General features: G+C 42.5%; 1 protein-coding gene across 1 annotated transcript; it reads right to left on the reverse strand.

The window, feature by feature from the left end:
* Window positions 1–2,186: 2,186 nt before the first annotated feature.
* LOC141171798 (C-type natriuretic peptide 1-like) lies at window positions 2,187–6,572 on the reverse strand. Its single transcript, XM_073655435.1, has 3 exons — window positions 6,406–6,572; window positions 5,452–5,760; window positions 2,187–2,419 (listed from the first exon to the last, which is right to left on the reverse strand). Exons 1-2 carry the CDS (start codon window positions 6,496–6,498, stop codon window positions 5,461–5,463), a joined length of 393 nt encoding a protein of 130 aa, XP_073511536.1. The 5' UTR covers window positions 6,499–6,572; the 3' UTR covers window positions 2,187–2,419; window positions 5,452–5,460.
* Between the last annotated feature and the right edge of the window lie 6,798 nt (window positions 6,573–13,370).

Below are 13,370 nucleotides of genomic sequence, written 5' to 3' on the forward strand. Positions count from 1 at the left end.
TGGGAGATTTGCCAGTGATGGAGTAACATTAGGGAATTGCTAGTTGAGCCCTTCGTTCTGAATGCACGTCCTTTGTATGTAGTGTAATCCGGGAGCAGCGGGTGGATCATTCAGGATGATTCATCAGATGCTGCACATAATTAATACCCTGTGAAGATTCCCAGCATCCGCCTGATGGGAGTGATGGGGTCCGGACCCTGCAGCTGTCAGTTCTGGGGGAGAACATCTCATATCTTTACATTGAGCCATTGTGACGCCTCTTCTTATCGTGTTGATTAGGTAATTAAAAAAAAGAGACAAAACCAAATATTCATCCCTCATTCTGACATCCTCTAATTCTACTAATTCTACCGGAACAAAGGGAATAAATCCCGCTGCGACCCCCCCCGGACCCATCACCCTCCTGACATTTCCACTGATGATACTTCATTGTTTTGCTCTTTTCTATGACATTTTATTTGACTGAGTTCTTTCTTGTACATAGAGCTGCTAAGGGGCCCTAGGAGAGAGGGGCCACATGTTTTATGGGGCTGGGTAGTAAGAACCTGTCCAGGACTCCCCTCGGTAATGGAATTTCATTGTAAGGAAAGGGGTGAAAAATTGGCCCAAGGGAATAGGTTAGGGGTGAGGAGCAAACATTGGGCGTTCCTATCCTGAGTGGCGAACCCCAGCACCATGATGGGGCCCAGTTTATCCTCATTATGGGGCCCCTACAATTCTAGGTCACTGGCTCCAATAAGTTTAATAATTGAATCCAAAATTTCCCCAAACTACAGGGGTGCACTGTGCTACTAATGTGGTATGAGTATAGGTCACTGCCAGCAGCCTAGAGTAGTGAAGGGGTTAATGCCAACTTTCCTGATAATCTAGAAAAGTGAATTACTTTCAAAATCCCTGGTGGTCTACGGTACAGGGGGTTAATTTTGAACCTCTCTTGTTTTTGGTAAGAAAGGGGATAGTATCAACGTTTCTGTTAGTCTAGGGTAACTAGGGGTTAATATCAACTTTCCTGCTGGTCTAGGATAGTGAAATGGTTAATGCTAGCAATCCTGGTAGTTTAGGGTAATGAAGTGGTTAATACTAAGTATAGGGTAAAAAAAAGGGTTTATTGCTAGCATCCCTGGCAGTCTAGGGCAGTGAAGGGTTAATGCCCATTTACCTGATAATCTGGGTTAATGGTGAAAGATATTAAAGGGATTAATGCAGACGTTCCTGGTAGTCTAGGGCAGGGAGGGGTTGATGATAGCAGCCCTGGTGGTCTGTGGTGCCTGATTAGCTGTAATCCTAGGGTTTGGTGTATTGGGTCAGATGGAATAAAGGAGATGAATGCATTAGTTTAGAAATTGTCACGATTCCTCCTACCAGTGAATGACAGCTCAGCCGTTCAATCCAGGAAAAGGGGCGTGAGCTGTCAATATGGTGACTAAAGAAAGCTCAGCCATCCAATCGGTTGCTGGGGCGTCCTGAGCTGTCAGCGTTTTGAGTGACAGTTTAGCCGTCCATCAGGACCAGGGTGTGCCGGGGCTTCATCCCTATGTCTCCTGTTCGGAGTAATTACCTGGCTATATGGTCGGCTCTCTGCCTTAGATTGCTGCCAGTTGTAGCTTTGCTCTTTAGGTGTGTGTTCTCTGTGCTCCTAGTCTTGTATTCTGATCTTTGATGCTTGACCTTGGATTTGCCTTGACCATCCGTTTGCCTAGCCCTTTGATCCGCTACCTTCTTGGATTTCTAACCCCGGGCTGTGACCTGACAGGGCCTTTGTCTCACCTCTCTGTCTATGATGTACCCTCCTGGCTTTTGACCTTGGACCTCTTGACTACCCAGCCTCACAGCTTGTCCATGAGAAGTGACGAACGTCACAGAAATTGCAGAAAATGACACAAATTGTGCCAATTCCACCCCATTTATTAATGGCGGTCTCCCGGCTGCCGCCTCTCTGGGGCCCATACGTCCCAGCTCTTCTCTCTCTTCTTGCTGAGCTTGTGCTAATATACAGGAGCCGATCTGAGCAGGCAGAGCCGCAGCTAATGTATGAATAGGGGCAGATCCCTGCAGACAGGAGGCGGATTGCAGACCACCCCAGACCCCAGCAGACAATGAAGCGAGCCGGAGTCACCGATCACAGCTTTACCCCAATACTTCAGGGCTAAATGCAGCATTATGGTCCTTGAAAAAGAAAACAGAACTACAAACATGGAAACAACTTTATTGTCACATCTACAAGTTACGACACAAGGCGCTCATCATGGAACAGACCAGAGTCCAAAAAAATTCTAATCTTGAGTCTTCCAAAATAATTCTGTGCAACATGGAACAAAGATGGCGCCAATGAGCGGGCGATGGCAGAAGCGCAATGTGCAGGGTGTAGGTGATGGAGCAAGATAATGGCCGGCGTGAGAAATGATGAGACGGGTTTACCCTGTAAGAAGACAAAGGTGGAGAAGAAGTACAGAATTAGGGCAGATAGTGGAAACCGGCGGCCGCTGGAGTCTATGCAGTGAGTGCAGTGAGTCTCTAAGAGGGCAACCATCATTATCTCCATTCTTACATGCAAACTCTTCCCTTTCCCTTGACTTGAACACTTGCCCACCTCTTGTGTTGGACTATAGCTGCACAGATGTAGTGGAGTTGAATTAGTAATGTAGCCACATCATGAGAACTAACTGAGTTTACCTACAGCCACACAAGAGACCACACAATTTATGACTTTTAACAGACAGGTTAGCTCTGCTACATCTTACAATATTAACTCTGCTACTAATAGCACTTTTGGCTCTGCTATGTTTGGCAAATTTAGCATTGACACATCTACCTAGCTTAGCTCTGCTACACCTGACTAGCTTAGCTCTGCTACACCTGACTAGTTTAGCTCTGCAACACCTGACTAGTTTAGCTCTGCTACACCTGACTAGTTTAGCTCTGCTACACCTGACTAGTTTAGCTCTGCAACACCTGACTAGTTTAGCTCTGCTACACCTGACTAGTTTAGCTCTGCAACACCTGACTAGTTTAGCTCTGCTACACCTGACTAGTTTAGCTCTGCTGCACCTGACTAGTTTAGCTCTGCTGCACCTGACTAGTTTAGCTCTGCTACACCTGACTAGTTTAGCTCTGCTGCACCTGACTAGTTTAGCTCTGCTTCATCTAGAATGTTGACTAGCTCGGCTCAGTAACATCATTATAGGTTAATTAAGTGATGTTCTCTTTGGAGACCCCTCATTTAACCCTTCCCAGCAGGGGCAGCTGAGGCGGCACCACATGGCTTCAGCACCCTGGACAGCGGTAATTACTCAGATCTTCCTGCCAGGCTGTCACTTACTGCCAGAAAGGGAAAATCACATCCAAAATCTATGAGAGATCAAGGAGATGGGAGAGATAAAGGGATCGGGGTGAAATGGAAGAGAATGCAACAGCCTGGTACCAAACACCTCACATTTATTACCTGGTACCAAACACCTCACATTTATTACCTGGCACCAAAGGCTGATAACTCCCTAAGTTATAGTCTTTGAGTGAGAGATAATAGATAGAAGGATAGATAGATAATAGAGAGATAAATAGACCGATCAAATATCTATTATTAATCTATCTATTATCTATCTATTATCTATCTATCATCTATTATCTATCTATTATCTATTATCTATCTATTATCTATCTATTATCTCTCTATTATCTATTTTCTATCTATTATCTATCTATTATCTATCTATTATCTATCATCTATCTATTATCTATTATCTCTCTATTATCTATTATCTCTCTATTATCTAGCTATCTATCTATTATCTATCTATCTAGCATCTATTATCTATCTATCATCTATCTATTATCTATCATCTATATATTATCTCTCTATTATCTATTATCTATCTATCATCTCTCATCTATCTATCATCTATCTATTATCTATCTATTATCTATCTATTATCTATCTATCATCTCTCATCTATCTATCATCTATCTATTATCTATCTATTATCTATCTATCATCTATCTATCAATCTATTATCTATCTATTATCTATCTATCATCTCTCTATTATCTATCTATTATCTATCTATTATCTATCTATCATCTATCTATCATCTATCTATTATCTATCTATCATCTATCTATCTATTATCTCTCTATTATCTATCATCTATCTATTATCTATCATCTATCTATTATCTATATATCTATCTATCATCTATCTGTCATCTATCTATCATCTATCTATTATCTATTATCTATCTATCATCTATCTATTATCTATCTATCTATTATCTATCTATTATCTATCTATTATCTATTATCTATTATCTATTATCTATCTATCTATCTATCATCTATCTGTCATCTATCTATCATCTATCATCTATCTATTATCTATCATCTCTCTATTATCTATCTATTATCTATCTATCATCTATCTATTATCTATCTATCATCTATCTATCTATTATCTCTCTATTATCTATCATCCATCTATTATCTATCATCTATCTATTATCTATCTATCATCTATCTATCTATTATCTATCATCTATCTATTATCTATCATCTATCTATTATCTATCTATCATCTATCTATTATCTCTCTATTATCTATTATCTATTATCTATCTATTATCTATCATCTATCTATTATCTATCATCTATCTATTATCTATCTATCATCTATCTATCTATTATCTCTCTATTATCTATTATCTATCTATTATCTCTCTATTATCTATTATCTATCTATTATCTATCTATCATCTATCTATTATCTATTATCTATCTATCATCTATCTCATCGGTCTGAAATCTTTCTGGACACAAGGGGTCAGACACTATCGGGGGCATTTCTAAGCTCATTATCTTGGAATAAGAGTTGAGTTTACCAAATGTTCCAGACAGTTTTGTAACTTTGTCTCATCTTATGATACAACTCTTCTGTCCAGTTTCTATTTTGCAACTTTTTTTGGCAACTTTTTAAAATGTCACAATTGATAAATCCACCTGCAAACATCAGAAATGAACCACACTCGTTTTTTTTTCCAAAAAAAAAATATACATATCTAGCTGTCTAATGGTGAGAAAAATTAAGGAAATGTGTTGAATTATAACTTTGATCTCTGAGCGGCTGCAAATATTCACATTTTACCCCCAAATGAAGGAGGTAAAAGCAATAACTGAACTGCATTTTGGCTCTTGGTTGTCAGTTTTTAACTTTGCAGATATAATTTTCAGTATAATTTTGAACATATTATTATAAAGATGTCACCATGGCTTCTGCCATCTTTCCTCACTTTTGTATAGTAAATAGGATATAATCACTACAGTCTTGGCACAATACAATTATAATACAAGGGGGATCGTCAGTGGTCGCCAATCTGTGCCTCTGCTGAGAAACTGCAACCTCCAGCATGCCTGACCATTGCAGGGTGCTATAGTAAGCTCTTGTGATTTTTACCAACTCACCATGATACCTCAGCAGCCCAGACCACTGAGTGACCCGATCCTGTCCAGCTTCACCCCAAAGCATCCTCTAGAAAAGCCCTTCTTGCTCCTCTGCCGTAGTCTCCTGGAGGCGCCTGCCGGGTCGCTGAGCAGCTGCTGCAGTGTCACTTCATTTAAGTGGGAACCTTCCATTTGCTCAGCCTTGTTCCTGTTCCACTGGTTTTCGGGGTTCGGCTGGTCCAGTGAGTCAGTCGGTACCAACTCCCCGTGATCAGCTTCATCGGACCCATAGGAGCGGTCAAAATTTTCCTCCAGTAACCTGGACAAACTCTACAAGAGCAAATGGTTAATATGTAGTGATGCCACCATCGTATACCGTACAGATGTAGCAGAGCTGAGGCTGTCATCTAACTGCATTGTTTGTAGAAGATACGCAGCTGCATTAAGTTGCAGTCCTATGTAAAATCACATTAGTTATGTGGAATAACTAACTCTTCTATGGCATCTTACACACAGCTCTGCTACATCTGCAGACAGAAGACGAGACATGTATCCAATACAAATATAAAAATAATATAAAGGATTTATTGTTGCACAATTGCAAATAACCATATGATAATGAATGCAAAATCACTACTTTCTCTACACCTCACTGGGTCACTGAATATTAAACATGTATCCATAGGTTATGGCACTGCGACATGGCGCCATAGTTGGCTGCGCAGAGCACAGTTGAGGTTTTCAACCTGCGGCTCTTTAGCTTTTGTGAAACTACAACTTTAGGTTGTAAGGATCCTGCTGGGAGTTGTAGTTTCCTAACTGCTGGAGATCCACCGGTTGGAAAACACAAGGACTATAGGGACCACTAAATGTGTCTTTCCTTTTTCTCATTTCAACCAGGACTTTAGGAAGGTCCCCTAATACAATGTGTCTAGAATTGGCTCTGACATATAAGGGGCGGCTCGTGGATCTCACCTGCAGGCTACTCATCGGTTTGGCTCTCGCTTGCTCCTTGCAGAAGACGAGGATCATGAGTAATCCCAGGCAGGCGCTGCGCTTGTAATCCATCTCCCTGCTTCTCCTGCCCTGGTGAGTCTTGTATGCTTCCTTCCAGGACTGTGCTATAGTCCTCTCCTTATATCTCATGCCCCACCGCGGGTGCCAACCCACTCACCCTCTGCCCATTGGCTGCTTATCATCTTATCCACAATTTCCATATTTCCTGTGTATTGTATTGATTGTGTACAGGGATGATACTCTGCCACCAGTTAATTTTATGTGGGTGACTCCATTTATTTGGGAAAACACGGATTCATTTTGCTTTTTAATTTGGAGTAATATTCTATATATTCTCTCCGTTTTTCTCTTTCTCTTATCCCTTATTTATACTCTAGTCCTGTGCCAGGGGTGGCAAACTGGGCACCTGCCCTTATGGTATCCTAAAAATATAGATCTTCTCTGTCCAAAGGTTTTACCAATATCTTGGAGTTTGTCATTTACCCTTCGCAACTATTTTAGCACTGAATGGCAGTTTTATGTAGAGCACCTTTACTCTCTACTATGAGCACTAAAATTCTCTACCATGAGCACCTTTAGGCTCTAGCATGAGCACCATGATTCTCTACCAGGAGCATGTAGGCTCTAGCATGAGCACCATGATTCTCTACCATGAGCATGTAGACTCTAGCATGAGCACCATGATTCTGTACCACGAGCACCATGATTCTGTACCATGAGCACCATGATTCTCTACCAGGAGCACCATGATTCTCTACCAGGAGCACCATGATTCTCTACTATGAGCACCATGATTCTCTACCATGAGCATGTAGACTCTAGCATCAGCACCATGATTCTGTACCACGAGCACCATGATTCTGTACCATGAGCACCATGATTCTCTACCAGGAGCACCATGATTCTCTACCATGAGCACCATGATTCTCTACCATGAGCACCATGATTCTCTACCGGGAGCATGTAGGCTTTACCATGAGCACCATGATTCTGTACCATGAGCACCATGATTCTGTAGCATGAGCACCATGATTCTGTACCATAAGCACCATAATTCTCTACCAGGAGCACAATGATTCTCTACCTGGAGCATGTAGTCTCTACCATGAGCACCATGATTCTGTACAATGAGCACTATGATTCTGTACCATGAGCACCATAATTCTCTACCAGGAGCACCATCATTTTCTACCATGAGCATGTAGGCTGTAGCATGAGCACCATGATTCTATACCATGAGCACCATGATTCTCTACCAGGAGCCCATGATTCTCTACCAGGAGCATGTAGGCTCTAGAATGAGCACCATGATTCTGTACCATGAGCACCATGATTCTCTACCAGGAGCTCATGATTCTCTACCAGGAGCATGTAGGCTCTATCATGAGCACCATGATTCTGTACCATGATTCTCTACCATGAGCACAATGATTCTCTACCAGGAGCACCATGATTCTCTACCATGAGTATGTAGGCTCTACCATGAGCACCTCTATCCTCACCTCAACCATGAGAACCTTTAGCCTTAACCAGAAGCATCTTTAACATTTACCGTGAGCACCTTTAGTCTCTACTATGAGCAGTGAGATTCTCTAGCATGAGCACCATGATTCTCTACCGGGAGCACCATGATTATCTAACATGAGCACAATGATTCCGTACCATGAGCCTCATTAGGTTCTGCTATGAGCACCATGATTCTCTAGTATAAGCACCATGATTCTCTACCATAAGCACCATCATTCTCTATTTGAACACCATGATTCTATAAAATGAGCCTCTTTAGGCTTTACCAAGAGCATCTTGATTTCCTACCATGAGCTTCTTTAGTCTCTACCATGAGCACCATGATTTTCTACCATGAACACCTTTTGGCCCTAGCATGAGCATCTTTATCCTCTATCATAAGCACCATGATTCTCTACCATATGCACCATGATTCTCTACCATTAGGCTCTACCATGAGCATCATGATTCTCTAACATAACCACTATGATTCTCTACCATAAGCTCCATGATTTTCTACCATGAGCCTTTACCATGAGCACCATGATTCTGTACCATGAGCACCATGATTCTCTACTAGGAGCACCATGATTTTCTACCATGAGCATGTAGGCTCTAGCATGAGCACCATGATTCTCTACCATGAGAATGTAGGCTCTAGCATGACCACCATAATTCTGTACCATGAGCACCATAATTCTGTACCATGAGCACCATGATTCTTTACCAGGAGCACAATGATTCTCTAAAATGAGCCTCTTTAGGCTTTACCATGAGCATCCTGATTTCCTACAATGAGCTTCTTTAGTCTCTACCATGAGCACCATGATTCTCTACCATGAACACATTTGTGCCCTAGCATGAGCATCTTTATCCTCTATCATGAGTACCATGATTCTCTACCATGAGCACCATGATTCTCTACCATGTGCACCATGATTCTCTACCATGAGCCTCATTAGGCTCTGCCATGAGCATCATTATTCTCTAACATAAGCCTCATGATTCTCTACCATAAGCTCCATGATTTTCTACCATGAGCCTTTACCATGAGCACCATGATTTTGTACCATAAGCACCATGATTCTCTACCAGGAGCACCATGATTCTCTACTAGGAGCACCAGATTCTCTAACATGAGCATGTAGGCTCTAGCATGAGCACCATGATTCTCTACCAGGAGCACCATGATTCTTTACCAGGAGCACCATGATTCTCTACCAGGAGCACCATGATTCTCTACCAGGAGCACCATGATTCTCTACCAGGAGCACCATGATTCTCTACCATGAGCATGTATGCTCTACCATGAGCACCTTTATCCTCAACCATGAGAAGCTTTAGCCTTAACCAGAAGCATTTTAACATTTACCGTGAGCACCTTTAGGCTTTACTACGAGCACTAAGATTCACTAGCATGAGCACCATGATTCTCTACTGGGAGCATCATGATTGTCTACTATGAGCACAATGATTCTCTACCATGAGCCTCATTAGGCTCTGCTATGAGCACCATGATTCTCTAGCAAAAAGGCAATGGTACTCACCAGCCAAGGTATCAAGAAAAATGCACACCAGGACGCAGCCGGCCCCGCTTTTGTAAGAAGGAGGTAACACAGGTGCAGAATGCTGATGAACAATCACTCTCGTCCCCTCTCACTGGAGGAGCGACAGTGAGAATTTTTAAAAAAAATTCTGTCTATTGTTCTGGCTATGCTGTTTGTTTTTAATGATAGAGTAGGGACTCGCAAAATCGTGAGGACCCTTGACGTTTGGGTTGCTAGTTTATGTATTTTGGCCAAAATATTAACTAATACCTCATATGATATTTTTGCATTTTTTTATCTGCCAGGGCGCAGCCAGGCCCATTAATGGTGACCTTGTGAATTAGGGGCTTTGCACCTCTGCGATGCACGGATAGGGTGCCGGGCATCCTGCCTAATCAAATAGGAGGGGCGTGTAATAGGATGCTGACTAGGCACAGTGCCGCGTGTGTGTGAATTGCACCCTACTGAAAGTTTCATCTGTGTGCAGTTTTAGTGCTAGGCAGTCGCTCCTCCAGCGAGAGTGGATGAGAGTGATTGTTCATCAGCATTCTGCAGCTGTGTTACCTCCTTCTTACAAAAGGGGGCCGGCTGCGTCCTGGTGTGCATTTTTCTTGACACCTTGGCTGGTGAGTACCATTGCCTTTTTACTGTTTTCTAATTTGACTTTGGAATTTTTTTTTTTAAAAAATTCTGTTTATTGTTTTGGCTATGCTGTTTGTTTTTTTTCCACCAGATTCTCTACCATAATTACCATGATTTTCTACCATGAGCACCATGGTTCTATAAAATGAGCCTCTTTAGCCTTTACCATGAGCATCCTGATTTCTACCATGAGCTTCTTTAGTCTCTACCATGAGTGCCATGATTTTCTACCATGAACACATTTTGGCCCTAGCATGAGCATCTTTATCCTCTATCATATGCACCATGATTCTCTACCATGTGCACCATGATTCTCTACCATGAGCCTCATTAGGCTCTGCCATGAGCATCATGATTCTCTACCACAAGCTCCATGATTTTTTACCATGAGCCTTTACCGTGAGCACCATGATTCTCTAAAATGAATCTCTTTAGGTTTCACCATGAGCACCATGATTCTCTACCATGAGCACCTTTTGGCTCTAGCTTGAGAACCTTTATCCTCAACCATGAGATCCTTTATCAACCCTAACCAAGAGCCTTGCCTTAACCAAGAGCATCTTTACTGTCACAAATATTTTGGGGATTTGTGGCAGTTCTGGGTATGCTGTAATTTAAATGTATTTTTTTCTTTTTGCGACTGCAAAGGTTAATCTTAGTCTGTTGCTGGCAGCCTTTTTAGGACAGTCAGCTGATCTTGGTTGGTGCCACTCCCACCTCCCTTTAAATAGACACATGATCCATCAGCTGACCGCCGATTATAGTTAATTCTATGCCGATCTCTTTGAAGGAGACAGTTTCTGGAGAAGCTGTGGTGTTCGTTGCAGTTGCAGGGGGCAGCTTCCTGCTGGAAAGCTAAGTGCATTTTGTGCTGTTATCTTCCCATTGTTTGTCTTACCTTCCTCGTGTTGTCCTATTGTAGTGGTGAGACTAGTGTCTCGCTCGCTGGCCTGCTTACTAGTCAGGTTAAGTCCAGGGCCAGCGAGGGCTTAGGCATGTGATCGCGCACGAGGGGAAGGACCAGTCTAGGGACAATAGGGGAGCTTAGGGACAGAGACAGGTTGGGTGTCATGATTCTCTACCATGAGCCTCTTTAGGCTTTACCATGAGCACCATGATTCTCTACCATAAGCACCTCTAGACTCTAGCATGAGCACCTTTAACCTTTACGTTGAGCATCTTTAACCTCTACCATGACCACCCTTAAGCTCTACAATAAACACCATTATTCTCTACCATGAGCACCTTTAGGTTCTACCATGAGCACCATGATTCTCTACCCTGAGCCTCTTTAGGCTCAGCCAGGAGCACCATTATTCTCTACCATGAGCACCTTTAGGCTCTAGCATGGGCACTGTGATTCTCTACCGAGAGTGCCATGATTCTCTACCATGAGCACAATGATTCTCTACCATGAGCACCTTTAGGCTCTACCATGAGCTCCATGACTCTCTACCATGAGCACCACGATTCCCTACCATGAGCACCTTCATTCTCTACCATAAGCACCTTTTGGCTCTAGCATGAGCACCTTTTGCTTTAACCAAGAGCACCTTTACCCTCTACCATGAGCTCCATGATTCTCTACAATGAGCACTTTTAGGCTCTACCATGAGCACCATGATTCTCTTCCATGAACACCTTTAGACTCTAGCATGAGAAACTTTAACCTTTACCATGAGCACCTTTAACCTCTGCCATGAGCACCTTTAACCTCTGCCATGAGGACCTCTAGGCTCTGTTATGAGAATCTTTAACCATGCCTTCATTTATCAATTTAATCATGTGATATGCTGCCGTTAAACAGAGCTATTCTATCTGATGATCTTGTGAAGGCTGCAGCTCAACAAGGACCTAATGTGGGAACGCTTTTATCATGGGGGTCTGTCGCGTCCCGCTTGTGCTTTGGTAATCTGACCTGGTATTGGTAAGGCTGTTTTTGTCTGCGATGTTTTCATGACCACCGTGAGACACCGCACCAACTTCTCTGGAACGTCACAATCCAGGCGGTAGGTGTTTTTTATTTTATCTGGGAGACTTTAGCATTCAAAAATGGGATTGAACAGTAGAAGGATATCGGGAGGTTTATATTCACCTTTTTCATATCTATATGAGAACATACAATATAGAAAAGGAATGAAAAATGTAAAGAGAAGCAAAGCAGGAGGTGAGGTCCAGCAGGACAAACAACGTAAAGAAGTCAATGTAGAAGATAAGAATATGCTGAACAGGAGCAGAGTGAGGATGATATCGAGGAGAATAACATAACAGCATATGGTGTAGAGGAAGCCAAAGAAGCCATAGCATAGAAGACCATACGATGTGGAGGAAAATACATACACAATGGAGAATAAGATGAGTTCATGTAGAAGAATTGAACATATACAGTGCCTACAAGTAGTATTCAACCCCCTGCAGATTTAGCTGGTTGACACATGCGGAATTAACTTGGCATTGTGACATTTGTTGTTATGTTCTGCTACCAAAGCTAAGGAAAGAGAGGAGATCTGTCCCTACTATGAGACTCAGCTGAATCCCTACGATGTAACAGGGAACCTGATCCTGCGATCAGACCTGCTAAAGTCCTAATCTAGTCTGTACGAAGACCTATAGATGTGGGGAGGGAATCCCTACAAGTACTAAGGACTGGGAGGAATATGGGACACCTCCTAACAGAAATAGTAGCAGACAGACGAACAAACAAAATAGATAGAACATAGAGGTCCGTAGACCAAGCAAACTAACAGAGTTAGATACAGAGCACAGGCTAGCTAGAAAGTAGATATACAATGAAGTCCAGCAAAGCCAGAAGGGCGGAGCAGGACTAAATAGGCCAACAAGGTCATGTGACCAGCAAAGGAAAAAAAACCTAACAGCAAGGTTCTAACAGTACCCCCCCTTCTAAGAGGATCCTCCGGATCCCCTAGGACCAGGCTTATCAGGAAATCTCCTGTGAAACGCTCTGATAAGTCTGGACGCGGAAACATCATCTGACCTCACCCAAGAGTTATCCTCGGGTCCGAAACCTTTCCAGGCCACAAGATACTGCAAACTACCTCTATACCGTCTAGAGTCAAGGATGCGAGAAATTTCATATTCCCCGTCCTCCACCACCGGAGGAACAGAGGCAGAGGCGTCACCATCCGACACAACAGCATTTTTTAACAGAGAGACATGAAAGACCGGATTAATTCTCCAGGAGGTAGGAACCTCCAACCTAACAGCAGA

This window comes from Phyllobates terribilis, unplaced genomic scaffold, assembly GCF_046119375.1.
Source record: "Phyllobates terribilis strain yellow unplaced genomic scaffold, ASM4611937v1 Scaffold_12__6_contigs__length_324123572, whole genome shotgun sequence".
In the NCBI taxonomy this organism is placed as follows: Eukaryota; Metazoa; Chordata; class Amphibia; order Anura; family Dendrobatidae; genus Phyllobates; species Phyllobates terribilis.